At 34.2% G+C, this 27,962-nt stretch overlaps 1 protein-coding gene across 1 annotated transcript in view; it reads right to left on the minus strand.

Moving 5' to 3' along the window:
- Positions 1-24,779, minus strand: part of LOC123537741 (peroxidasin homolog pxn-2-like) — a 42,793-nt gene extending 18,014 nt beyond the window's left edge. Inside the window, exons 1-10 of the mRNA XM_045321507.2 lie at positions 24,667-24,779; positions 21,827-21,971; positions 19,078-19,201; positions 16,007-16,212; positions 15,223-15,405; positions 11,889-11,925; positions 8,998-9,110; positions 5,520-5,630; positions 5,053-5,160; positions 4,735-4,824 (exon numbers count right to left, since the gene is read on the minus strand). Coding sequence (XP_045177442.2) covers positions 4,735-4,824; positions 5,053-5,160; positions 5,520-5,630; positions 8,998-9,110; positions 11,889-11,925; positions 15,223-15,405; positions 16,007-16,212; positions 19,078-19,201; positions 21,827-21,971; positions 24,667-24,672 — 1,123 coding nt within the window. The 5' untranslated portion in view covers positions 24,673-24,779. The remainder of the gene's footprint in view (positions 1-4,734; positions 4,825-5,052; positions 5,161-5,519; positions 5,631-8,997; positions 9,111-11,888; positions 11,926-15,222; positions 15,406-16,006; positions 16,213-19,077; positions 19,202-21,826; positions 21,972-24,666) is intronic.
- Between the last annotated feature and the right edge of the window lie 3,183 nt (positions 24,780-27,962).

Raw genomic sequence — 27,962 nt, forward strand, 5'->3', positions numbered from 1 at the left:
ATGCTATATCTCCATACGGTTTCAAAACTATTACTGGAATGAAAATATTTCTGGTGTGAAAGAAGACATAATGTTCTAATTTGTTATGTTGATACGTGCCAAAGAAAAGATTGAAAAGACTGACACGTGAGTTTTTATTTTGCATGTATGTACAAAACTGCTTCTACTTCTTAAGTAACAAATTAAGACGATTTTAAAGGCACTGACCTCCAGATTTTGGTAAAAAATGACCTTTCTTTAAAATTGATGAATATAAGAACATGAATTTTTGTTAAAAATGTCAAATTAAGAATTGAACTCGGGTCGCCATTTCCTATGTTCTTGACCAATACACCACGGAGGAATGCGTACTGAACAGTGGTTAAATATATAACTTTAAAATTAAGACAGTTTACCTCTGGTACCCCGTTATAAATCCTTCACAAGTATACATTGTTCTTCATTTAATCTGGGGTATCCAATAATTGGGGATTTATCTTTAATATTGGAATGTCATTTTGAATAGTCAAATTGTCAATATTATGTATATTCCAAGAGGCAAGGTTGAGGACATTGCACCCAGTTCAGTTCACTGACAAATTATTGTGCAGTATAGGATGGTACGAGGGCATGCTCCTTCAGAAAACTTAATTTTTTTTTCAGATAACCATTAAGAAGAATTCATCCTCTGTAATGAAGTAAATTGTGAATAAACAGAGTGTCGAGAAAGGGCGAAAACAGTAATTGTGCATAGCCCTCTTTTGTCTACCGTCTCGGCCTTGTGCATAAGGTCTATTCATCAAATTATCAGAGGGGTCCGCCTCATGCCCACGCCATTCGTCCTTGGTACAGTAAATTGTTTTGTATTTCTCTTATAGGGTCATCTTGGAAATAACCTTGAATTTCGCGTTTCACCAGTACACATTCGTGTTTTATCACTGTTTTTTATGCATTGACTAAAGACCTACATTCCATGAAGAAATTGCGATAGCGATGTTTGATCGTGCAATTACGATGCGCGATATGAGAAGATACGATGTCGTTGCACGAAGATGATGTGCGGGCATACTATAGCGATGAACGATACAAGGACGGCGAATAGGAAACACATGATAGTATGCACTAATGTATGACCATTGTACATTGAATGATAGACACTGAATGAAATGCAAAACGGTAGGGTTGATGTACTCAGTCAACCATACGAGTACAATGTCATATACTTTTTCGAAAATTTTTAAGAACTTTTAATCATTTATAAAGAAACCTTATCTTCATGTTTGCAATAAGGAAACAAAATAAAGTAGCTTTTAATTAAAAATATCAAATATCTTTGCATCCTGATACCATTCGGCTTACATTATGGTTCGAATTTCATTTCTAGGCATTTTGCAAAATGACAGACCTACTTTTAAATAGTGGGGTATAAAGAATTAAAGCGCAACATTTACAACAAATCATCACCTGCCCAATGGAAAGCAAATCAAAAAGTATAAGTCTTTTTTCAAGATGACAGACATTTCATGATTGTACATACAGGCAACCACCGATGATGAATTAATGCCAGGAGGGGTACCTTGCGGTGAGTTTGACATATTCGTTAAAGTGGTTGCTCGGCGTATGAACGTTAGTGCGTCCGACCGTCTATCTGATATTGTCATGAGCCCGCCCGCTTAGCTCAGTAGGTAAGAGCGTTGGTCTACGGATCTCGGGGTCGCGAGTTCGATCCTCGGGCGGGGCGTATGTTCTCCGTGACTATTTGATAAACGACATTGTGTCTGAAATCATTAGTCCTCCACCTCTGATTCATGTGGGGAAGTTGGCAGTTACTTGCGGAGAACAGATTTGTACTGGTACAGAGTCCAGGAATACTGGTTAGATTAACTGCCCGCCGTTCCATGACTGAAATACGGTTGAAAAACGGCGTTAAACCCGAAAACAAAAACAAAGATATTGTCATGACAATGCCTCTGGCATGCATGGACCAATCTTGTCTATACTTTTCAGTCATGTTGACCTCAATGAGACGCTGTCTCGCGCATAAACCTTAGATACCTATCACAACGGTCACATATAGTGGTCAAAAGTCATATCAGATCTTGTCCGGATCTTTTGAATGCATGCGGCAACCTTCATCTTATTTTTTATTAATGTTAACTTCTATTAAATGGAGTGTCGCACGCAAACTTCAGGTCCCTATTTCAAAGGTCAATGTCAAATTTTGGGTCAAGTATTATTTTACAGTTTTCCTGTGCTACAACTGTGATAAGCATAAATGTTTACAACCTGTACGAGACGTTGTGGCGCGCAAACACAAGTCCCTATCTAAATGGTCAAGGTCACTCTTAGGAGTAAAAAGACATTTTACAGCTTGTTCGGGCAATAACTTTGACATGAATCGAGCAATTTTTTTTATTAGATATAAATGTTTGCCTCAATGAAATGGAATGCCACACTCAAACCTCAGGCCCCTATCTCACAGGCCAATGTCACACTTAGGGACATATTTAACCTTTCAAAGGGGCCTCCATGGCCGAGTGGTTAAGGTCGCTGTCTTCAAATCACTTGTCCCTCACCAATGTGGATTCGAGTCCCACTCGGGGCGTTGAATTCTTCATGTGAGGAAGCCATCCAGCTAGCCTGCGGAAGGTCGGTGGTTCTTCTCAGGTTCCCGCCCGTGATGAAATAATGCAAGGAGGGGCACCAGAGTCTTTCTCCACCATACAAAACTGGAAAGTCTATTATTGACCTATAATTGTGTCGATGCGACGTTAAACCCAACAAATTGTAATTTAACTTTTCAATATCGATTTTAAACATTGATTTCAACATTCCTATATTAGCAGAGAGCATGTTTTACTTGTACAGTTATTCTGACGATCCGATTTAGAATCACTCGCAGAAAATCAATTAACGGCTTCAAATTAACAGATTGCAAAATGATATTTGGGGAAGGTATAGGACAAACGAATTTTAAAGGCATCTCTAACATTGGCAGGATCTATCGCAAATACATCTTTTGTTATAAATTTCTGTTCAAAAACTATTTGCGGCTTTCAGGCCTGTGCTTATTGCATGCATCTACAAAGCAAAAATCTGACCCAACTGTGATTACCAGTGTTTTGGGCCTATTGTTTGTTGACACATTTTTAAAGAGCAATAATTAAAATTGTAAACAGGCACAAAATTGTCAAATATGTGCAAGATCAGCAACAGAAACAGTGATAATAATGACTAAGGTTCGAATTACAGGAGTAAATTTTAAAGTAATTTGATATAAAAAGTTTGTGCGGTTTTCGGAGTGCAGAGGTTTCGGATTACAAGGGTATTTTTACAATACAGAATGAATGAGAATATAGGGACCAAATAATTCGTTCGGTTTAGAGAGGTTTTCGGAATAGAAAGGTTCGGGTTAATGAAGTTTCAATTTACTCTCTAATGAAATATTGACAAAAATTGATAATTTTATATTATAAATTAATGCATATTGTCATTGTACTTATTTTTCACTGCATGCTTTTTTTATTTTCACGGCAGTGAGACACGTTTTTTTTCCACTGATTTTCCGGACCTATTTTAGTTTCTTGGGCTCGTGACTTTGGCATCATTTGAAGAGAAAGATGTATGTAGATAGTGAAATAAACTATTTCAAGTTACAATGATCGCAACCCGCCATTGGTACATTCTATCTGGTACGGCATTTAACCTTCCGCAAAGTTTAATAACTTGATAGACCATTTCACTTTCGACTTGAAACGCTAGAGTATAAAACCGCAACAATATGTCGAAATTATTGGGAACTGCAAGTTGTAAACAGCTTGTACAATTACACTTTCATACTCAATATCTTCGCTGGTGCTGTAAAGGTAACGTTTCCCTTTTAATCTAAAATAAGACTAAATTTATATAGAAATGTATTTCTTTGCAGCTCGTTTAAAATACAAACTAACGACGCTTTCAATCATTTGTGTAGATCAGAAGCGGAAAATTCAAGTTTTCATCATGAATGAGGTTTTTATTTTCGTCTCTTTGTATGAAATGCCCAGTTACAGGTGAAGGTTTTGCAGCCAGTTTTAAGCAAGCTAATTCCGTACGACTGTACAGAAAATATGCGTTTGGTGAGTGAATACGACAAGCAATATTTCTACAAGTGGTTTTATCAAAGAAGCAACTTTAGTATTGCCGTTAACGTATGATAAATACAAATATAATCTAATTGAAAATATATTATCCAAATAAGTGTCCATTGTTTTAATGGCAAACATTGACTTTTTATTTTCTGATGTTACCGTTCGTCACCTGATCAACAATGTAAGGTGTTCGTCAGAAAAAAGATTTTCCTCAAACCATGAAAAAGAGTTCCAAATGTCTGCTTTCTACGTGAAAATTTGCTAAATGCATCCAAACTGATATTAGCAGCATAAATATTGAGACTGAGATTTCTTTTCGTTTGGTCTTACATAATACTTTAATTAAAAAGAATGAGTTTAAATGGCTTTAATGGAGAATCGATCTTGACCAGGGGACTACTGGAAGATTTACATAGACACTGAATGCCCGGGTTTGCATATATTTTGTAGAAATAATGTTTTCAAAATGTATTTTTGTTTGGGTCAATATACGCCTTGATAACACTTCCAGAACGCACACCCTAGATTTTTTTTCTGTAAGTCGATGACCCCGGACACACTTACATTACAAGCTCTTACATATAGCTACGCCCCAGTGGACTTACATATTTTGTTTGTTTAGTACCTGTTAAATTCCGTGCTATTCTGTTGTGCTCAAGAACAAATAGGTAGTGCATAGATGTCAGGCTTGGAACCTCGTTAACTCGTGCATCTCCTACAAGAAAATCAGATACAAACATTATTTAAATGTCATGTTTCAAATTTAAAACTTATCTTCATTCAGCATTTAATTCTCTATACGATTTGCTCAACGTTACAGAACTAATCCGGAAAAAAACATGAAGGTGTTAAACTGCAACATAAGTAGAAGTCTAGAACCGGATTTATAATTTTAAAAATAGACGCTGTACAAGATAATTTTTCAAGCTTTGTTGATATGTACCTGCTTTAGAGCAATGCTGCCCTCCTCCAGTTATACAGTCAGCATCGTTGCCGTCTAGAATTCGTCTTCGATTACCGTCCATACTTGTCTTCAACAGATGGGGTTTATCTAGAATGATAAATAATAGGTGTTTTATGTGTTAATATTTTAACACTACAACGTCAATGTAGTGTTAATATTATAAAGGGGAGGTAATCAGGTAAAAATTTCAAGTAAGTACTTACATTGTTATCTCGACAGGAACAGATTATAGCAACAAGAAAGGAGATTATGTGCCATACTTAAAATGATTGTAAAGTTTGCATATATAATGTATCAGCTTACAAGAATAGATGTAAATCTAAAATTTTTCATTAAGAAACTCCAAACTGATGTAATATTACCTCATTTGCATGTTATTAAAACAAATGTCATTATCTTACTTATAGATCACTTGCATTATTGTAAGGTATGTTGTTTCGACTTACTTTCATCTCTTAGCTCTTTTTGTTGCTCCTCTGATGAACCATACACATTAGAAGCATCAATAAATGACGTTATGGCATTCTTCTGTTGTCGGACTTTGTCTTTAGAGAACGCTTAAACAAAAATAAAAATCACGTACCAACTACAAGTCAAATTAAACAGAATAGCAGATCATTACAGCACGTGTCGTTCTTTCAGAAACAAAATTGACACTAAATAATAGGGAGCCGAAAATATCAAGATTCAAGATTCTTTATTAAGTAACGTAAACATAAAAACGTTTTTTGTTACATGATACAATAATTTGCTAGACGTAACATACAAACATGACAAATATATACAAGGACATGGAAAACTACATACAACAACATTTATATTAGTTCTAGATATAAGCATGTACATGAGGATGGACTACGTATATCACATATATTATCATATAAAAAGGAAAAACAATACAATATAATCCTAAGGTTACATGCTATTATGGCTTATAATGATAAAAGTGGGGCATGTAAACGACGGTTAGGGAAAATTGGCAGTAAATACATGTCTAATTATGACTATTTATTATACTTTGTCTAATTGCAAATGCTTCATTTATAAACTTACATACTATATCTTATGTAATAGTATTTATTCCTGGATTAAAAGTGTTGTCATAATTATAGCTGGCCTTTGTTAATGAGATGTGTGAACAGAAGACTGAATGTGTATTGACAAGGTGATTGGGTGGTGTTAACACACCCTACTTTACACATGGGCGTTCCTTGGCGAAACGCAAACGCATAACGACCCTCTATCACATATTGTTAATAAATGAAAGAGATGAAAGCTTATCGATATACATATATTCGTTTGAAAAGTTTAAACGTTTTCTCTTTCGCTAGAATAGCGTTAAAGCTGCAAAGCTAAACATGTATTCCACTTGTTTTTAGAAATTTAGAAAATGCTTTCAGTAGTTAGTAATTACAATAAAAAATATATACTGATTCTGTGTAGTTTAGGAACTTTTCTTCTTCTAATTAGTAAAATATGTAGAAAGCTGTCAAAAACATTAGTAAAGCTATTGAAATGTGATTCAAAACAAGCAAATTCGATGAATTGGTATCCCCGCCGGATGGCTGTGTTGAGGAATGGCAAAGAAATATATCCGGCAAAAAGTTAAGGATGTTACAAAGAAGCAAATAATTTCATTACATTTGAACTTAAAAGAAGAGAAGTCCTTAAGAAAGCACAATAAAGTAAGAATTTTGGAACATGGGTGGTGATGTTGGGTGAAGGTTTTAAACTTCACATGTTGATAAATATTCATGGAAGGTTTGAATTAAAAATAGGAATGTGTTTTTTTCTTTTTTTCTTTCTTTTTTTCTGCGGGGGTATTTGTAGGGGGAGGGGGTGCGGTTGCCGGGTGAGGGAATAAAACTTCCCATGTTGACAATAACTATTGATGGAAAAATAATAGGGGTAGGGTACAACTTTGTATATTGATAAATATTCATGGAAGGTTTAAGATTAAAAAAAGAGAAAAACATGAACAAAAATTGCGGGGAGGGGGGTGGGGGATTGAGGAGGGGGAGGGGGTGTGACCAGGGCGGTGGGGATGACCGGGTAAGGGTACACAATTTCACTTGTTGATAATAAATGTACATGAAAGAAGTTTGATGATATATATATTTTTTTCTTTCTTTTTTTGTGGGTAGGGGGAGGTGGGGGTGGGTGGGGGGTAGGTTACCGGGACAGGGTACAAAACTTCACATGTTGACAATAAATATTGATGGAAAATAAGAAAATGAGAAAAAAATTGTTGGCGGGAGGGGGTCCATGATCGTGGTGGTGGGGGTGACTGGGTGAAAGAGCGAAGTGAGGAGAGGGTACAACTTTGCATGTTGGTAAATATTCGTGAATGGCTTAAGAACAAAAAAAGAAAAAAAGAAAAAATGTTGAGGGGGGTGGGGGGGGGGGGGAGGGGGTGACCAGGGCGATTGGGGTGACCGGGTGTGGGTGCACAACTTCACATGTTGATCATAAACGCTCATGGGAAAAAAAAGAATAAAGTATGATGAAATTCTACCAATTGGTTAGTTTATTAAAATGTACAAATATGTAGATATTTAAACAACTAAAGGGCAATAAGATATTGCTCCGGACGGACGGACGGACGGACTGAAGAGTGACGGAAGAACGCACGGACCGAAAGACGGATGGACGACGCCAAAACTATATCCCTCCGCCTTCGGCGGGGGATAATAAAAGGAATTTCAAAGGGTTAGTAAGTGCTTTCTTTATTTATATATAGTTACGACGTTCTGGTTCGAACCTCTTGATTTAGCTGGATTTTAATATGATACGCATCATGATATCTCCTCAAGGCAATACTGGTTTATCATTTTCGATTTCTAATATTAACTGCTATAATTAGAAATCAGTTTTCCTGTTGCTTATTTTAGAATGCTAATCTGCGATATGTACTAACTTCAGAAGGCTAACCTGCGATATGTTCTTATTTTAGAATGCTTATCTGCGATATGTACTTATTTTAGAATGCTAAGCTGCGATATGTACTTACTTCAGAAGGCTAATCTGCGATATGTACTTATTTTAGAATGCTTAGCTGCGATATGTACTTACTTCAGAAAGCTAATCTGCGATATGTACTTATTTTAGAATTCTTAGCTGCGATAAGTACTTACATCAGAAGGCTAATCTGCGATATGTACTTATTTTAGAATGCTAAGCTGCGATATGTACTTACTTCAGAAGGCTAACCTGCGATATGTACTTATTTTAGAATGCTAATCTGCGATATGTACTTACTTCAGAAGGCTAAACTGCGATATGTACTTATTTTAGAATGCTAATCTGCGATATGTACTTATTTTAGAATGCTAAGCTGCGATATGTACTTACTTCAGAAGGCTAATCTGCAATATGTACTTATTTTAGAATACTAATATGCGATATGTACTTATTTTAGAATGCTTATCTGCGATATGTCTTTAATCTGTGCATTCAAAATCTATCATTTTATTTAAATGTTATATAATTCTGTTTTATTTTTAACGTATTTGTGATATGTGATATTGCCAAAAAAATCATTAATAGTAAACAATTCATACTCCTCGTTCATCATTTTAGTATTCATGTGCGTATTTCAGTGAAACCGGTATCAGTCATATTCGGCAAACGACGATAACTTCCTTATTTCTGAAAGAAGCGTATAAGTGTGACCATAGATCATTACCTATCCGAAGATTATTGTTAAAATTCAATAATTGACACATAAAATTATCATTGCGTAAGGATATAAATTCTTGAATAGTGGAATGGATGGGGATGACTTTCCAGATTTTATTTATCGGCTCTTTAGAACTTAATTTCGTTAATTGACCTCCTACAATATCCATAAAATGTTCCCCTATGAATATTAATGACACCGCAGTATATAATTGTGAAGACACACTGTCAAATGGAATAACTTACGGTCTTCACAAAGGAGTGGAGATGAACGCTTCACTTGCATACAGTACCCTTCTGTAAATAATGGCTGGTACTTTTCGTCTTCCGGAATAATGATGTTGAAGCATTTATCCGTGCTGCAAGTAAACGATTTTACCATTAACCCTTAAAAGGGGTGCTTTAGGAGAAGAACTCTGTAAGACTTGTCTTACGTTCTAATCCTTTCCATTAACTTTACTTGTAATGTTAGTACATATATATAATTATGTATATTGTTGGGAATAAATATGTTTAAAACAAAAGGGGTGGTGGTGGGGGGGGGGGGTGCTTACCAAAAAGATACTGACTGAATGGCGAACAGTGCATATCATGATCAGACTGCACGGATGTGCAGACTGGTCTTGGTCTGCACTGGTCGCAAAGACAGAATCACTTGCTGCCAGCAGGCTAAGGGTTACGTAAAATAGAGTTCCGCTTAAGATGGTGTAAGCGGGAACGAGTGGCGATGCACACGTCTTTACCTCTCTTGAGCAGATTTAATCAAACCGAGTGTGCTAATAATTATGTCTTCTGTGACTGTTGTTTCTTTAAGAGATGAATTATTGAGTTTCATTTAAAGTACCTCTCATATATATGTCTCAGTCAAACCGTTTCTACACTGTTTTCCATACGCACTAAACGAAAGGACTTTCTCATAAATCTTATTTACTGGTTATTTAGAAAGTCAAATATTCAAAATGTAGATAATGAATAAGAAGGAACATAAGGAGAAAATTATGAGTAATATTACTCGTAACGGAATAATTTACGAAGTCCAGCGAAATAGCAGATATAATTGTGATATTTGATATTTTTGGACGTACAGAAGATAGTTCGTTCCCAATAAATGAACAGTTGGTTAGTCAATAATATTGAAATGCAAGTATTTTCCTTTTGATTTGTTGGGTTAACTTTGAAGTCACGCCGACGCAATAATAAGTCTCTTGGCAAATTTCTTAGCTTTTGGTTGGACACAGTGAAAGCGTGAGGTTACACTTTTCTAGGCACGTTTAAACAGCATAGTTCCGAAAGAAAAGCTGTACAACTTTATACAAATAAACAAAGGAATTAACACACATTTCATTTGTTCAAATCAACTATTCATATCTGAGGAATGTGGTTTGGTTGCTGAAAAAGAAAAGATGAAGCTTGTACAAATGTACGAATGGAAGCGGATTAAAGGTAGCTTTGGGCACGTTGTTCCTAGTAATCAAAAACTGGACTGGTTTGAAGTATTTGCTTTTTGCTTGTGTTGTGAACATGTGTTGTGTAACAGACGCAATGCTAAGCAAAGCAACATGTATGTAAGTTTATTGTCTCCAACGGTATCCAATACAGAAGGTAAAAGTGACTCCACAATGAGAATGTTAGTAGTTCAAATTTCAGCTTCCCTGGTTCTTTAGCTTACCATGTGAAAAACAGCAATATACGAGGGGTGTTCCAAAAGTAATGTCACTTGCATCGGTTCTCCTATACTGTCCGTCAGCCTGAATACACCTTTTGAGCCGGTCAATCCTCTTTTGGAAGCATTGTTCATACTCTTCTATGGGAACACCCATCAGATACTGATAAACAGCAGATCCAAGGGCATTTCTCGATTTGTATCTCTTTCCAGACAGATGATATTTAAGTTTGGGAAACAGAAAATAGTCGTAGTGGCCAGGTCTGGCGAAAACGGAGGGTGTGGAAGGACGGTAACCTTTTCTGATTCCAAAAACTTGGTCACAATGCGTGCCTTGTGAGCGGGTGCATTATCATGCAAAAGTCGGAGGTACTTAAGTCCTGTTTTGGGGCGGCGACTTTTGTAGTAGTTCTTCAATTTTCTTAGAACAACTTTTTTATAGAATTTTCCTATGACCGTACTGCCTTTTGGTACCGGAATTTGAATGATTGGACCCTTATTAGTGAAAAAAATACATACAAAACCTTCTTCACCGTTCGTATTCGTTTGGCAATACTTGGGCGTCTCGCATTTTTGGTGACCCAAATTCGGTTGGAATACTTCCGCTTTGGTTCAAAATAATAAACCCAGGTTTCATTACCAGTGACTATATTATCAAAAACCTTTTTGCTGTATTTTAGGTACATGTTCAGAAGTTTTTTTGCCATTGTTACACGGGTCCTCTTTTGTTCATCTGTTAACAAATGGGGTATCCATCTTGCATTTATTTTTCTAAGTTTTAGGTGTTTCTTCAAAATTCCATGAACTCGTGCTAACGACAAGTTTGTCATTTGGGCCAGTTGCCTTAAGGTGAATCGGGCATCCTTTTTTAGCAAATTGAGGGTTTTTTCGATGTTACCTTTCGACGTAGTTGTTGTAGGACGATCTGTGCGAGCAGCATCTTTGAGTTGCTGCTGTCCGGTCCTAAGTTTAGCTACCCACCTACAAATAGTCCTATGAGACATTTAACCCTCCCCATAAATGTCGCACACCTCACGGTGAATATCTACAAGTTTCATGCCGAGTAGCGACCTACCTTTTATGTAGGCCCTAATTTCAAGCACATTTTCAGCTCTTTTCCCAGTCATTTTGTGTAAAGTGTAATGAATACGCTATAAAGCAATGTACACTGTACCAAGGTCAGCGAACGTGTGAGCGCGATATTTACCTATGTTACGATTCAGTGATCATTCTATCGACACGAGGTGGTTTTGTGTACATATGACACGATTTCCGCGAAATAAAACACAAATGACATTAATTTTGGAACATCCCTCGTACGAGACTCTAACCGAAATATTACTTATTTTCATGTTGGAAGGGTGGGGATCGATCTGGAGACCCCAGGTTTCAAGGTAAGATAGTGAACTACGTCTGGACCACTGCGTCCGCTCAAACAAAATAACATCAATAACGATACGGTAGTTATGCTTACTCATCTCGATTCGTTTCAGCACAGCAATCCTCAACATCTGCAAATAATGATTTATTTATTATAAAATAGTTTACTGGTAATTCTCTAAGGCAAAAATACATACTTGTGTTACACCTTATCATTCGAGTTATGTCAGTTATTGAGTAATATAAAACAGTTGATGGCTTCTGGGATTTTTGTCAGAAAATAATGTAGAAAAACCTTAAATTTAGCCATTTTTGATATCATTTGTGACGTCGAAAACCCAGCACACAAACCTGAATATATGTATATGCAGGAAAGCAAATAAAAGTCTAACACTTATTTCCAATGTGGTCCTCTTAAATTTGCAAAATAAATGCTCTAGAAAAGCTGTTTAACATCAATAATTGGTCATGTAACACAAATCGTTTTGCAAAGTGTCAAAAATATGATAACATGATGGCCCTATATCGCTCATCTGAACATATCTGCATTTTTGTTGTTCTTCCAAAGTCATTACTCAAGTTTAAAAAAAACTGCACAAATGCTCAGAATGTTTACAGCTTTAATAGTAATAATTTCATGGCAAAAGGAAGAAGGTCAGCTGGTCATTCGAACTTGATATCCTTGTAAACTACCACAATAAACAGTCCAATGAGGACCACTAGACACTCCTACATACATGTGTCAATCATCTAAACTCTGGGCCTTGCAGTTCTAGACAAGATTTTTGAAACTTTTCCTATACATGTAAATTAAAACCATGTTTCCCCCGGGGCGGTGCCTTTTTTAACCCCATGGGAAAAGTTTGAACAATCTCGGTAAAGAACTACTATACAAACTCGTTAGAGGACCACTAGACTATCCTCCATACCAAATATCTAATCTCCGGGCCTTGCCGTGTGGTTTTGTACAAAGTACAAGTAGATTTTCAAAGTTTTTCCCTATATAAGTCTACATAAACCATGTGACCCCCAGGGCGGGGATAATTTAAACATTATTTGTAGAGGACCACTATATGATGCTACATACCAAATATAAAAGCCCAAGGCCCTGTGAGTTTGGACAAGAATATTGTTCTTATTTTTTCCCCTTTTAGTTCTGAACGAAAGTCAATTTTTTGAGCAATGTTTATAGAAAACCTTCCAAGGAACTTTCCTGTAAAATTCCATCCAAATTTGCCTGGTGGTTTAGAAGGAGATGTTAAAGGAAAATGTTGCCGGACGATGGACGGCGACGGACAATTACTGACAGTGTGCTCAGGTAAGCTAACAAACAAATAATAAATATAGAAACTAAGTGGTCTTAAGCAAAATATTATATTTATCAAAATAGAATCACTTTATCTGCAAAAATACTCCAGTGTTTAAAAAACAATCCACTGCCCTTTAAAACGGAAAAGTTTCAAACTCAATAATCTCGGACAATGAACAATTTTCAGAATATTTGGGACAGGCATGTGGAACTGTTTGGAGAGAACAAATAACTCAAATTTCAAGGTAATACTGGTAGACAAAAAACCCGGTCCTTTAATTATATACCATCTTCCCTTTTATATTTGTACTCTTATAAGACGTTAAACCGGAACACACACACACACACACACACACTTTTTTATACATCTGTAAACTTTAAAAATATATCTAGATACTACGACTCATTAGTTTAACAGCTATGAAAAGCTAATATACATCGCTGATTACAGAAATTAAAAGGAGAAATTATGAAGAGCTTCTCTATATCATATAATTCGTTTTCTTTTTCATATCTTTTAGCAAAGATACAGAAGAGTGACTGTAAATCTGATGAAAACATCGATTTTAATTTTAAGTTCAAGGGAAATAAAACATACCATATATTATTTAAAAAAGTGTTTGAGTAAATTCCCTTGTTCAGCTGGAAAAATGCTTCAAGTATAAAAATGTTCTCATTTCGAGCAATACATATTTTGTACATTAATTAGCAGGCTATATTTAAACACTTGCTTCAGAGTTATCCTTAATTTATAATAACAATTCAGTATATATATACGTTCATTTAATAATATGTACTATTATATCAATACATTTTCAGTTAAAATACTTTTGAGTTAAGGAAAATATGCAAATTGTATTCTTGGATTTTCTTGCCTAATAAATAGTTTAATATACTTTTCTTCTAATTTCAGCTTTAAATATCATTAAAATTAGTTTTTATGGGACTAGTCCCATTGCCAAATGGCTATAAGCTTATGTTGTAACAATAATATATATGTAAATAATGCAAAACATGTCGTATTTTCGAATAAAGATTCAATGGCATTCAGATATTAAAACATAGATATCTTAATGTGAAAGCATTTAAATGAAAACATGTTGTTTTTTTTCAGACTGCTCAGTTCTTGTTTATTCTTTCGTTTTTGAAAAAATATTTGACAAACACTCGATTTTAATTATTCTACACAGTTTTTATACTCAACAGCGAAATGTTTCACATAATTAATAAGCTGATAGTGATTCTTTTCATCCATTGTAGGCTAGTCACGCTAGGTTGCATAAGTGAGTTAACCTAAATCATGAAAATGTAATAGTTACATGCTAATCGAAACATCTTGTTGCAAGAGTATCACTTTTCATCAGCTATTAACTCAAGTATCAAGGTTTAAACTTATATGATGTACATATTTGTTAATTCATTGAAATCTTCTTTTTAATTAATGCTATAACTGTAACTTACACAGCATATAAAATTTGCTCGAACATATAATATGTTGTAATAGCCAGCACAATTATTTAGCAAGGATAGAGTTATTGATACGTGTACGGCATACAATACTCATCAGCAAGCTTACGTTACGTTCAGAGACTGACAGAATATTGATTGCGTAGCATCGACTTTATCCTAGTACTACAAATAGGAGCGCGTACTTAAAGTAAAAAAAAAAAGCAACATTAATTGCCATTACCCATTCTTAAGATAAACACTTACTACTGATGTATGCATAGTTGACAGATCTCCATATATTATAATACTTTGCAACTGGCGAACAAAGTTCATTCAATCTGGCTATTTTTTATCTATAAACAGTGAGTACATTTAATGCAACGTAATCGACTGTGAAATAACACTTCTAACAATGCATGAATACTTTCTTCAACTATTTAGAATATGAATAACAAAAAAACTTCAACTTAATTTTATGCCATGAAAGAAAATATTTCAAAGTATCGTTTACAGAGCAGTACCTTTTCAGACGTTAAAGTGCAAACTAAAACTAAAGTCTAAAACAACAAAATAATACATGTTGAGCATATAGACGGCTATTATTTTGGACATTTAGTTTCTACCAATGCTGAAAGAATAATAAAAAAAAACTAAGTAAAAGCATAATTACGGATTTCCGGTGTCAGTGTGATATCATGATCAAGGAATTGTCCGAATGCCATTGCATATAGTGTCAGTTTATCACTTAATGCTACATTTCCAACCGTCCGATGAATTTCGTTACTAACAATCCGTGGATTTGGAAGCAGTCCGTCGTTCAATCCTAACGTTCTGGGGTCGCTAATTTTGTCATCTGAATAGAAACATACATACTTTCAACAGTTAAAAACCTCCATAATATTTATTTTCATTTTTTTTTTCTTATAAAAAATGAATAAATTTAAACAAAACCTGATAATATCTTCAAATGAATTATAAAGAGAATCTGTTAACCCTTACCCTGCTAAATTTCTATAATAAACGTGTCCATTTTCAATTTAGACAGTACCATTAACTGTTAAAAGGGGTGCATACCGACTGAATAGCGAACAGTGCAGATCGTGATCAGACTGCAGGGATGTGCAGGCTGATCAGGATATACACTGGTCACAAAGGCTGAATCAATCGTTTCCAGCATGATAAGGGTTAAGAGAAACAATGCGCCCGAGTATTCCTTTCGTGGCAGACCTCGTGGCAATGTATACATAACCCTATGACTCACACCAGCCATTAAAGGCTGAACAGTGGTGGTTGATCACTGTAAGACAATATATATATATATATATATATATATATATATATATATATATATATATATATATTGACGACTAGGAAAAAGCGACAACAATTATTTCGATCATATTTGCTTAGTTAAGGAAACAGTATACTAGGTTAACAATTATATTGAAATGTACCATAGTCGTTCTTTACAACCCGTGAATGTGGTCTTCCGGCCATTCCCCACTCAGGATTATCTTTGTTATTACAAGAGCCATCAGCTGTTCTATATATACTGGTGAAATTACAATAAGTTGGAGCGTTGTTTGTAACACAAGTTTCTCCATTTTCACGAGTGAAGATATGCTGCACATCACCAACTTCATTTAGACTGTATTGTCCACTACAAGAACAACAGGACATTTAAAGTATATTTATAATACGGCATTTAAGAATTTTTATCCATTATATCCCGCGTCACTGATATCCCTTAGATTGTATTTTCCATTGCAAGAATAACATGACATATAAAGTATATTGATATCAATGCAACACCAGCATGGTAATTAAAGCAACTTTCTAGCACGCCAAGACAAGCAGGGTATAGTTTTAGAAAGAATATCGTGGCTTTTAAAGTATATATAGTACATTGCACGAAGAACGGGATTTTTGAAGTTTGAGGTTTTTAATACACATTTATTTATTTAGACCTTCACTTTCAAGCGTTTCAGTTGAGATAGTCTTATCATCTGACAATGTAAAAATAACTAGCAAGAACAATATCTAAGTACGTATATCACTAAACTATCGTTACGACGTTTTGTGTATTATTCCGCGAGAAAGATAGCGTCATTAGTACCAGTGAAAAATTACCGGAAGAAAAACATCCAACATTATTTTAATCGTAAACACAAGGTTTTGCATTTTTTCTATAACTTAAAAGATTATAGGCCGACACAGAATAGGTCTATATATTTGTGGCTTTGCTACGCTGATTTTCATTTACACCATGGTCATAGATCCAAATAAGAACAGGTTTTTTCTAGCTTTGTGTGATTCTATCATATTCAAATGTCATTTTTCCTTCAATACATTTAAATTTGTCAGATAGTCAACTTGGTGATCCTCGTTTACATATTGGAATGAAATACATTTACGGGCTTTAAAGTTATCCAGTGGTCCTCTTTCACTAAAGTATTTTATATTTAGATATTTACTTCAAATGTACAAAATCCTGATCAAATGTATTTTACTTTACTAAATACATAAATTAAGTTTGCATAAATATAGAAATATAAAATGTCATGCAGTAACAGTTGATTGTTAAAAAAAGTCAGTCAGCACATTTTTACTGTTTTTATCTATAAATATTATACATATATACAGTGTGTGTACTATTTCAAACATATTTAACGTGTAAATTCTATGTTTACACAAACTACATGAAGTAATTGTTCAGGGTTTTAAACATGAAATTCGAATCTAACATACCTTTAAGTATTTAAGTACTTAAAACATGCCTATGTATTTTATGGACTCATACATTCTTTACGACAGCTCTGCAAAGCCACGCAATATACGTCCGCATTTCTAGATCAAAGCAGGAGGGTGTATGGAGGTGATGGGTTGTAATGTGGCAGTGGGAGTGGGGACTAGTACGGCAACAGTGCTGGAATACTATGAAACAAGAAACTGAAAGTGCTTTTTAAGGTGGGCAGGGGGCGGGGGCTGTTTTATATGCTTAAGTGGGGCTGAGTAATTTGTATTGTTGCACTCCTCAACTCCTCAAGTAAATTATTCATAATCCACCTTTATTCCAAGTTTAAAGTCAACACCTTGAATAGTTTTGACGTCGTGCTCAAAACAGAAAATACAATCGACAGATTTGAAATCAAATTATGACCTTGACCTTTGACCTACAACCAAGTTAATGTGATTCAATACTTAGACAAAAATAGAAAGAGTGTAAAAGAGATTTTTGTGGTAGTGGTGGTGGTTGGGGCCGGAGTAGGAGAGTACTATGGAATGCTTCACTCCTCAAATCACCTCATCACCACCAAACTATATTCCAAGTTTAAAGTAAATACCGAGACTAGTGCTTTTTAAAAGTAGTGCTCTGGGCACAAAATACAAAGGACAAACTTGAACTCAAAATGCTGAACATGAATGAATTATTTACAAATTGAAATTGCTAAGCGATGACGTCATAATCATAAAACAGTTTATCCTGGCTTTCATGGTTGCCTGATTCTACTGTCCAATATCAAGAAATTATCTTCTGCACCACATATTATTTGAAGTCTGTACTACAGTTCGCGAGGTTTAGCCGTATTTTAGGATTTACAAGTTGGGCTATATATAACAGACATGATTTTTGCACAGCGTTGAATTACTTATAATGTTAAATACACCTTTACACCACACTACGAAAATCAAGTTATGCAACTGCGAACTCGTGACAGTAGCAATGTACATTTTAAACACGAGAATGACACTAGACTGACACAGATGTCAGGTAAACAGATAAATGTTTGACACCATAAACAATTATCAGATAGTAAAACAATGTTTAATCATCAACGTAAGATAAATACATAACTGGATTATTTTTGCTAAAGAAGGCAGTAATGTAAAGCAGTCAGGTAGAACATTAGCCCTTACCCTGCTAAATTTCTATAATGAACTTGTCCAGCTTTCAATTTAGACAATACCGTTAACTGATTAAAGGGGTGCTTGACAAAAAGAGATTGATTGAATGGCGAACAGTGCAGATCTTGATCAGACTACATGGATGTGCAGGCTGATCATGATCTACACTGGTCGCAAAGGCATAATCAGTCGTTTGCAGCATGATAAGGGTTATATTGTACACTATATTTACCCCAGGCAAGGCAGTAAGTACACATGCATTATGAGAAAAAGCATCTATAAATATTAGGAGTACAGACTAGGTAGATATTGTCAAAGATCCACAACAAAAGAAGTATGTTCTGTTCTGTTAACATGATGGTAACTAAACAAGGCATAAGACAATGAGTACCTAATACATTGATCAAGTTGATAGTGCAATTTTGGAAGTCAGGGTATGGTTGTATACTCTATAAGCGTGTTATTAACGTTTAGATTGCCTTTTGACACCAATAAATCATAAAATAAGCATTGCATATCAAAATGTATACATTATCCACATAACACATTTATTTACAAGTGCAGTCACTGAACAATTCTTCTAATTAGGATGCGTTTGTTATTAAATTTTGTCACTTACTCTTGCATCAAAATTCTGGATGCTAGTAGAGCGTTACTGACTCTGCGGTCCATGTTGGCGTCACTATGCAAACGTTTCCCATGAGACAGCGACATAGGACACTTGCTGGTAGTTCGGGTATCAACTAAAAACAGAAATACTAAGAATACTTTCTAACACTGTGCCACAGGGTGAGAAAAACATGCAGTCAGTCCGAGGAGAGATCCCAGGATCCGTCGTTTACAGGACGAGTGATCTATCGATCGAGCTAACCAGCTCTCTGATACATCTTAACTCTTAACGTGACCAAATCCGTACCACGACAACTGCAGCCTTCTTCCGCAGCAGTGTACAGTCCATAAAATAAACAAACGTGTTTGTAAACATGGACGGATTCAAACGGAAGTGGAAGAAGCATTTTATAGAAATATTTCGATGGTAAAATGCAATACATATCCGTAGCCCTGACCAACCTATAAACCGGGACAGTCTATTTTATAAGTACAACAACACGGTTGACCCATTTAAACGAGTTGTATAATCAGCCATTGTTTAGCTGATTATATAAACATACGGGTAAATAAATTGTATACGAAAACCAATCGTGGGTTTCAAACCTACTTAAGCTTTAAAAACCTTGACAGACATTGGCATTAGTGTCCACATCCAACGGATTAAATAGCCGTGCTGTATAAACAGAAGTTTGATATGCTCTGTCCGACAAAAAGTTCTTTACTATATTCATTTTTATATTAGCAATATTCTCAGTATTACACGGGCAGGGTATTTTTGATCTCTTTTTGCAGGGCATACATTATTAAACAAAAATAAGCAAATACCGAAAGCGTGTGCAAAATGTTTGAAAAAAGCAGAAACACAAAGGAAATGCAGATATCAAGACGTTTTGTTGTAAATATATATATAATAAAAGTAATAATAATAATGATAAAACCAGTAATAATGATAAAAAGTAACACTGTATAATCAAAACAATTGAATTTATAAACGTATGGCAAATGTAAGATTCAAACCATTCTCTTATAATTGTAACACGTTTTCATTACTTAATTCAGTACTCGTGACTTTTCAAACGATTTAAAAATGCACTTTTCCCGCACCTTCGTGCTGTCAGGTATTCTTCTGAAAAAACTTAACAAAACTTCAAAACTTAACACATTGTCAATTAAAAATTAAACTCATTTTGTTTTCGTATCACTTTAGGCATGACAATTCAGTGCATTACTTGTAAATAGAAACCCATTAACTCGCGATCAAGATAATTTTACCTATTTTGCATCAAAAGCGGGTAATATTTTATTAACCGACACATGCTTCATCACCAGACTGAATCAGATTTATATTCTAATTATCTTTGACGAAAAACTACTTTCCCAAATATATAAAACTGCATGACAGATCTTTAGGTATAAAGGTATTGAACATAATTACATCTAGTTCAGAAATTAAAATGATAAATAAAACTTAAGTTAATAATATTTTTACAAACGCAGATATTTCATACGGGTAAGCACATTTCTAATTTAAAATGATTTTTCAGGAAACTTCAATCGTGCAAATACTAAGATGATTGAAGTTTTAATAATAGATGTACAAATTAATAAAACACGCGTATAACTTAATTTTGATTCTAATTACTTGCAGCAAGATGAGAGACTACTTCCTTTATCTGTCATGCATCTCATATATTTTGTGTTTAGGTTTAGCGCCGTTTCTCAACAGTATTTCAGTTATGTAACCGCGGACGTATACCTAACCAGTGTTCCTGGATTATGTACCAGTACTAACATGTTCTCCTCAAGTTACTGCCACCTTCTCCATATAATCAGAGGAGAAGGACGAGTATTTTATTGTATCTCAGATAGTCACAAACAATAACCTGCAAAGATCTAAAAACATTTCACTGGACTTTTTGTTGTTATTGTTTTTGTTTTCACCCTTTGAGGACTATAGAGCCAATTCTATGACCTTGTCTGACAGAAGACAGAAGACTTGCACTATGCATTACCTTCATAAACCGACTCAATTAAACCGAGTCTTCAATTATTGTACACTATCAAATCCGTAACAAGGACTTTCATTTTCTTTACTATGCAGGATCATTATATAACTTATGCATCATTCTGAAGACCTCCAGTGGTTGAAGCAGGATCTTTTTTAAAAAAATTTTCAATGTCTTTTACAATGTCAAAGTGTCAAAATCTAGGCCTTGAATATTTGTTGTGTCACATTATATATAAATTATCTACACATTTATTTCCCTTTACGTCTTCAAATATTGTCCTTGTATTTCAATATATATTTTGTTGTTGTTATTCCTTTATAAATATTCTATTTATTTTATCTTGACAGAATAACAACTTTTCTCTTATAATCAAATTTTCTTAAAAGAGTTCTAGGTTTTTGTGTACGGATTAAAAGAAATACGTCGTAAACACATTCAGTTTAATTGTCTTATTCATTACGTACTGCTTGATCATCAAGCCACTTTAGATCGATTTAAAAAAAAATTAATTTAATTCATTTTACAATCAATGTACATATATATTAATGATTAAATTCTTACAGTCACTGTCCAGTTTTGAGGACTAGCTGTAGGCTTACTTAATAGCCACATGTTTTATCTCTTTAATACAGATACCTTATTATCATTATTATTATATAATTACTTTTTTATTATAAGTTCAACAATCACTCATAATTTGATTAAGAAAATAATTCAATTATGCAGTCAAAACATCGAACAACTTACGGTCTCTTTCAAGTAGATCTAGTCCTGCTTTAATCTCATTTATCTCACTTGCCTTTTCCAGAGCATCCTTTACCTCTCTCTCGCTTGGTATAGCCGAGTGACAACAGCCAGTCAGCAAAACGACGCAAATGCCCGAAAGAAGAACCTAATGAAGATATAAGATCGTATATGTTAGTTTCAGTGTTCAAAGAGTAAGTCTTTGCGTAAAGGAGCAAGACATTCTTAATTTCATAGTTTATACACAGTTTTATCTTTTTGCTTCTGAAACCTAGCGAAACTGTCGGAATTGTGAGGATATACTTTACACTTATATTGCAATAATATACAAAAACAACAGGTATCCAAGGATATTATAATGAATTTGAATTCAAATCTGTAATGATGATCGCACAATTTTTGTACGAGAACTGTCCTACGAGGAAGCATTGAAGCTGAGAATTCTGTATTATTTTATTTCGATGGAGAGTGTATGAACTTCCTGAAATTATTCGGCGGTTAATCTTATCATGCTAGACACAATTGATTCTGTCTTTTCGACCAGAGTAGATTCATGCAGATCTATGCAGTGTGGTCAAGATCTGCACGTCATTCAGTCAGTATCGTTTTGGTAAGCAACCCTTTTAAAAGTTAATGGTGCTGCCCAAATTGAAAGATGGAAAAGTTCATTACAGAAATTTAGCATAGTAAGAGTTAAGCTAAGATACAGGGGATATTTGTTTCAGTGTAAGATTGGCTGACTTTGACAGAGACACAGTTCAATGTAAAAGTAGCTTAAAAGAGATTTGAAATAAAAAGAAATAGCTACAGCTATATATTGATGTACAATATTGTGCCAGTTGCGTCACGTTTTCGATTAAGAACAAGTTATTACATTATATACAAAGTGATTTATCTGCAACATTTGACGATAAAATTATACACCTGATTTCTGATTTAACCTTGAAAATAGTTTTTACTTGTGCATCATAAAAGCACAGTGTACCTGTGGTTATTTACATAATTATTATCCTACATTCTTTCAACCCCATTGCAGTCATCGTCATGCCCTAGTTGGTACTGCGGCTGTGCAAAGAGCCCTACATCTAACTACTATAATAACTTTGGAGCTGTTTATTTGATTTGTGTCTGTGTTTGCGTGTTGGTGCATGCGTGTGTGTATGTGTGTGTGTGGGGGGGGGGGGGGGAAGAGCTTAAATTCGCAGACAGTAATACTTAATTATTTATTTGTTGATTTGTTTATATTTGTTTGTTTTGTTTATTTATCCAATATGCATTAATCAGATCCTTCGGGACACACATCCTAAACTTAAAACAATCTTTAAAATGTTATTTTTAAAATATCAACCGATTAAACCTTTTGATGTAATTTAAGAGAAAATACAGTTCTCGATGTGAAATTAATAATACGGCCAACATTCTTAAACGTTTTAAGTCTGAAACTTAGAATTATAACTTAATTAACCCTTATCCTGCTAAATTTCTATAATATTAACTTGTCCATCTTTTAATTTGCACAGTACCATTAACTATTAAAAGGGGTGCTTACCAAAAAGGTACTGACTGAAAAGCGAACAGTTCAGATCTTGACCAGACTGCACGAATGTGCGGGCTGATCATAATCTACACTGGTCGCAAGGACAGAATCAATCGTGTCCAGCATGATAAGGCTTAAAACGTAGAAGAAAACACGTCTAGGACACCCATAATTACGCAATGGCCTTTTAAAGAAATGAACGAGTGGGAGACCATGTTGTTCCATTGCATTTACTAATTTCATGGAAACACAAATAATATGGTGTAAAAGTATGTAGTTAATGTCGCAACTGATATGGGGATACAGTTTACGTATATTTGAATTTCACGTTGGTTTTGTTAGGTATGACATGCGCAAAATTCTGTTATACTTGGAAAAATCTTGATAGTTGGCTTTGTAGTTTCTCACATTTACGTATAATTTTACTGCTCAGAAATAAGACTTTTCAAATACAGAGATAAATATTTAGAAAAATATCCGTCCGTAATTGAGAAGGGAAATAATGCTATTATGTTAAGAACAAATTTTTTTCTACAGGCGGCAGTTTCCGTTTACACGGTAAAATGAAAAAAAAAAAAAAAAAAAGAAACAGAAGCACCAAAAAAATATTTATCCATCAATGTTGTATTCTAAAAACCAACTGAATTACACGGGAACTTCTAAGCGCACACAGATAAACAATTCTGTATTATCAGGAAGTTAAAAAATGATCATGAAAAGTGAGAAATTACATCTTTTAAGGAACACCTTTCTTCAAACCTTCATTTTGGTGAAAATGAAAACAGTACATGTATTCATCTCCTTTCATCAGTTTTGTTTAATATTTGTGAAGAGGGAAGAGGTTTGTGAACTACAAATTACACGTCCGTAAGCCGGAACATTCTCAGCCTTGCTCTGAAAACAAGTGGACTGAGAACACTCTTTTTCTGGAACTTTTATAAAGCATCCATGTTTATTAATAAAAGGGAAAAAAATGGACATGAATAATATGCAAAGAAACGTTTAAACTGGTTAACACCTCAACGTTAAAAAAATATGTAACGCTATAGGTAACATCATGATACTTTTAGATTTCTCCTTCAGTTTAATACGGTGGTATTGATTTCTCTTTCTGTTTTGCTTATATACAAATTTGTATTATTTTGAAATATTTTTCCTAAGGACCTACCGACTATTTGTTTCGTTTATATTATTTCGCATAAAAGATATTTTGACAACCTTTGATATGATCCAGTCTTTCAACGAAAAGATAAAATGAAATGTGTATATTAAACTTCAGGGGAAAAATGAAGAAAAGCACACTTACCTTCATATTAGGAGACCCCCAGGCGACAACAATCCAGAAACCTCCAAAAATGGATAGTGACGACTCAATAACAAGTTCCGTTTTAATATTTAGTATCACTGCTATTACATGCGTCAATTCATTGTGACGCTTTATAGCTCAAGTGTGAAATACGATTGACTAAATCAGCATCTATTTTTGATAATTTTTTATGATTTAGATTACTCGTCAAAATCGTGACTCTACAGGCTCGTTTCAAAAGTTTACTGCGTAGCGGTTTGTCTCATAATTTTGCACTTTGACGTCGCAGTGAAAAGTGTGTCAAAATACCTAAGATATGTAATCAGTTAATCAAGTGTTTTAGTATGGGGTTACAGACTATTTTATTCAAGTAGAACAGTTTTGATATACATAAAATACATTGACTAGATTTTGCTTCAAAGTTCCGTATTAAAACAGACAGAAACTCATTTTTCAAGAGCATCGTATATGAAACTGACACAGCCTTTTATTAAAACAAAGTGCACCAACCATTTAAGTAGTGTAATGTAGTCGATATTTATAGCGGTATGGAAAGTTTTAATGTTTATTGAAACAACATTCAGTGTAAATCAAAACTATGTGCAATATTGAAATAACAATAGTCTCGGCAATCTTTTGCGCTTTCATAACGCTCTGATTTCGGCTGACTAGTTAACAAGGGTTTCTTAAGGGGATCATTACTTTTGATACCTCTTGATTTTAATATCCTGGAAGTCTGTCCAGTCCGTCTTGACGGGACGGTCTTACGATAGAACTTTTATTTAAAAACAACGAAAATGACTAAAGCCATCAAATCCAGTTGAGATTGTGTTTACCTTGCTTTCTGTGTGAGCAATTGCAATTGTTTCGACAAGCTTATAACAAGTGTCGTTTGAACTGTTGAAAGAAATTTCATTTTTGCGACCTTCGAATCCTTCGTCGTTCACTTGTTTGTAATTATGTTTTACCGTAATCTGTCGACTTGACATTCTATTTTCTGATGAAAGCAACTTGAGCATTATACATTTTTAACAATAAAAATATGTTTTAAAGTAAGTGTTAACGTCCATTGTGATTCCGAAAATCCTCCTAATTTCTATATGATTTCTGTAAACTATTTAATACAGAATGTAATTTGAAGAAAAGAAATTCCGTATTCAGAAAACATTTGATGTGATTTGACCAAAGAAAAAAATACTGAATTAATGAAAGGAATACCACAACAATAATTCAAATCATACATCTAACCGCTCATTTATCTCGTTTATAATTCATCTTTTCAAGCTTAATTTTCATACTGGTACAAATATTTGTAAGAACAACGCAGAACTAACGTTTACTGTTACAATACTCTAAAATGTAAATATCTTCATGTAGTAACAGGCTGAAAATCAGTATCATAACGCCTCGTTTTTCCCATGCTTACGTGAATTTTCATTGATAAAATATGTGAGAAGATCCTTTGGAAGCATGGAACGCAACCTAGCAACTTAACAGTAGTTTGATTAAGGTTATAGACCCCTCACGCACCCTCCCATAGCACCTGCTTAAGTGGAATTCTATAATAGTAATAATGAATGACTGTATGCTTCTAAATGACCAGAAAATGCAGCAACACCGTATCCACCATTACACTGAATTACACTGAATGTTGTTTCAGTAAGCACTTCAACTTTAAACATGTTACATCGACTAAAATACATTACGTAAATTGCCCGTGTACTTTGTTTTAGTAAAGGCCGTAGGAGTCTCCAATATCACTGGCTTGAAGATGGGTGTACACAGATAAGCATGGCATGTTGTAACAACAACAAAAAAAGAGAAAAAAGGGGAAAAAACATTTCAAGTAGATCCAAGTTCTTCTTCCTGCTTCACTTAAAGGCAAAGAAAATCTCCTATATAAGTGACCCCCCCCCCCCCCCCCCCCAAATACCAGACTTTTTAATCCCCAATATACAAGATCCTGTCTGGTCCAGTCTGGTAAGGGTCCATAAAACCCCTGTAGACTTGACATGTAGCCTAATTATTGTCAGAGAATCATAAATTTTATTGCCTACAGGTAAATTGGTTATTTCCTGTGTTTTGCATTTTATTAATTGAAATGTTGTTGTTTTTTTTTAGTCTTTTTTTTTAGAATGTACACAAAATTATTCTAATTGATAAGATACTAAATTTGATTGCTCAGTCATGTTGAGTAATGTCTTGGCCCATTAAATTATAACTCTTATAGCAAAGCAATTCTCACTATAAAATAATTTTTCAAAACTTAATAAGAGAAATTACAAGTTCGTTTATTCAATGATTATGATCTTTTTATCAAAAGTAACAAAATAAAAACGAAAAAAAAAAGATAATTGCTGGATTTTATCAGAAATTAAAGAAGCGTTCAGTTGCATTTTTAATAGATAAAGAAGGTATATAGACAAAAGGATGTTATATATTAAAACTGCTTAATTCCTCTTGTGTTGTCTAAATAATGTTAACTTTCTTTTATGTATAATAAAATCCAGCAATAAAGATATATCATTGTTCAAAATACACAATAATTTATTACTTTTAAAAGCTATGTGCCTGAATGCATTTTTTTTTTTATATTTTTGATAATAAAAACAGCAATAATGAGATGTAATTGTTAAAAAACTTACTTTATTAAAAATATGATAAAAACACTTTTGTATCTTATCACTTTGTTTATTTAGCCCTAATTCAGTCAAGCTTTCTAAACTCGTTATAAAGGTGAGAACTGATTTGCTATAAAGGCGAGAAATATCACCTGCAATTTATTTACTGCACAGTAGGTATACAGTAGCTTATTATGATAAACAGAAGCAAGTCTACCAATGGTCCCGACTTGTGTATTGGCTCATATCGCCAATACGCAGACCTTATCATCTCCATAGGCCACATACCAGGCATACCAGAATCAGTGTCTTTAAGAATCAATAACAATATACAATTTGAAACATCTTAGCAAATATCTTAAGCGAGTTTGACTCATATTTAATTCAACGTCATTGGTGTATGCAAAAAACATATGGGACAAACCTTTACGAACTGAAATTTTAAAACGGATTTATATTTAAATTTTGTAAACCACAAGTAATAATTGTAATAGACACAGCTTGACATTTGACGACATATAATAATTTTACAAAGTAAATTAATGAAGCAGTTGTTATTACTGATATCAACACTTTAAAATATATGTACGTCATTTTTTTTCTATTAAAATGTCGTGACTTTTGAAATCATGATAAACATTACATTTTTGTTAATTATTTAAGATATAAGTATTT

This window comes from Mercenaria mercenaria, chromosome 18 (genome assembly GCF_021730395.1).
Source record: "Mercenaria mercenaria strain notata chromosome 18, MADL_Memer_1, whole genome shotgun sequence".
In the NCBI taxonomy this organism is placed as follows: domain Eukaryota; kingdom Metazoa; phylum Mollusca; class Bivalvia; order Venerida; family Veneridae; genus Mercenaria; species Mercenaria mercenaria.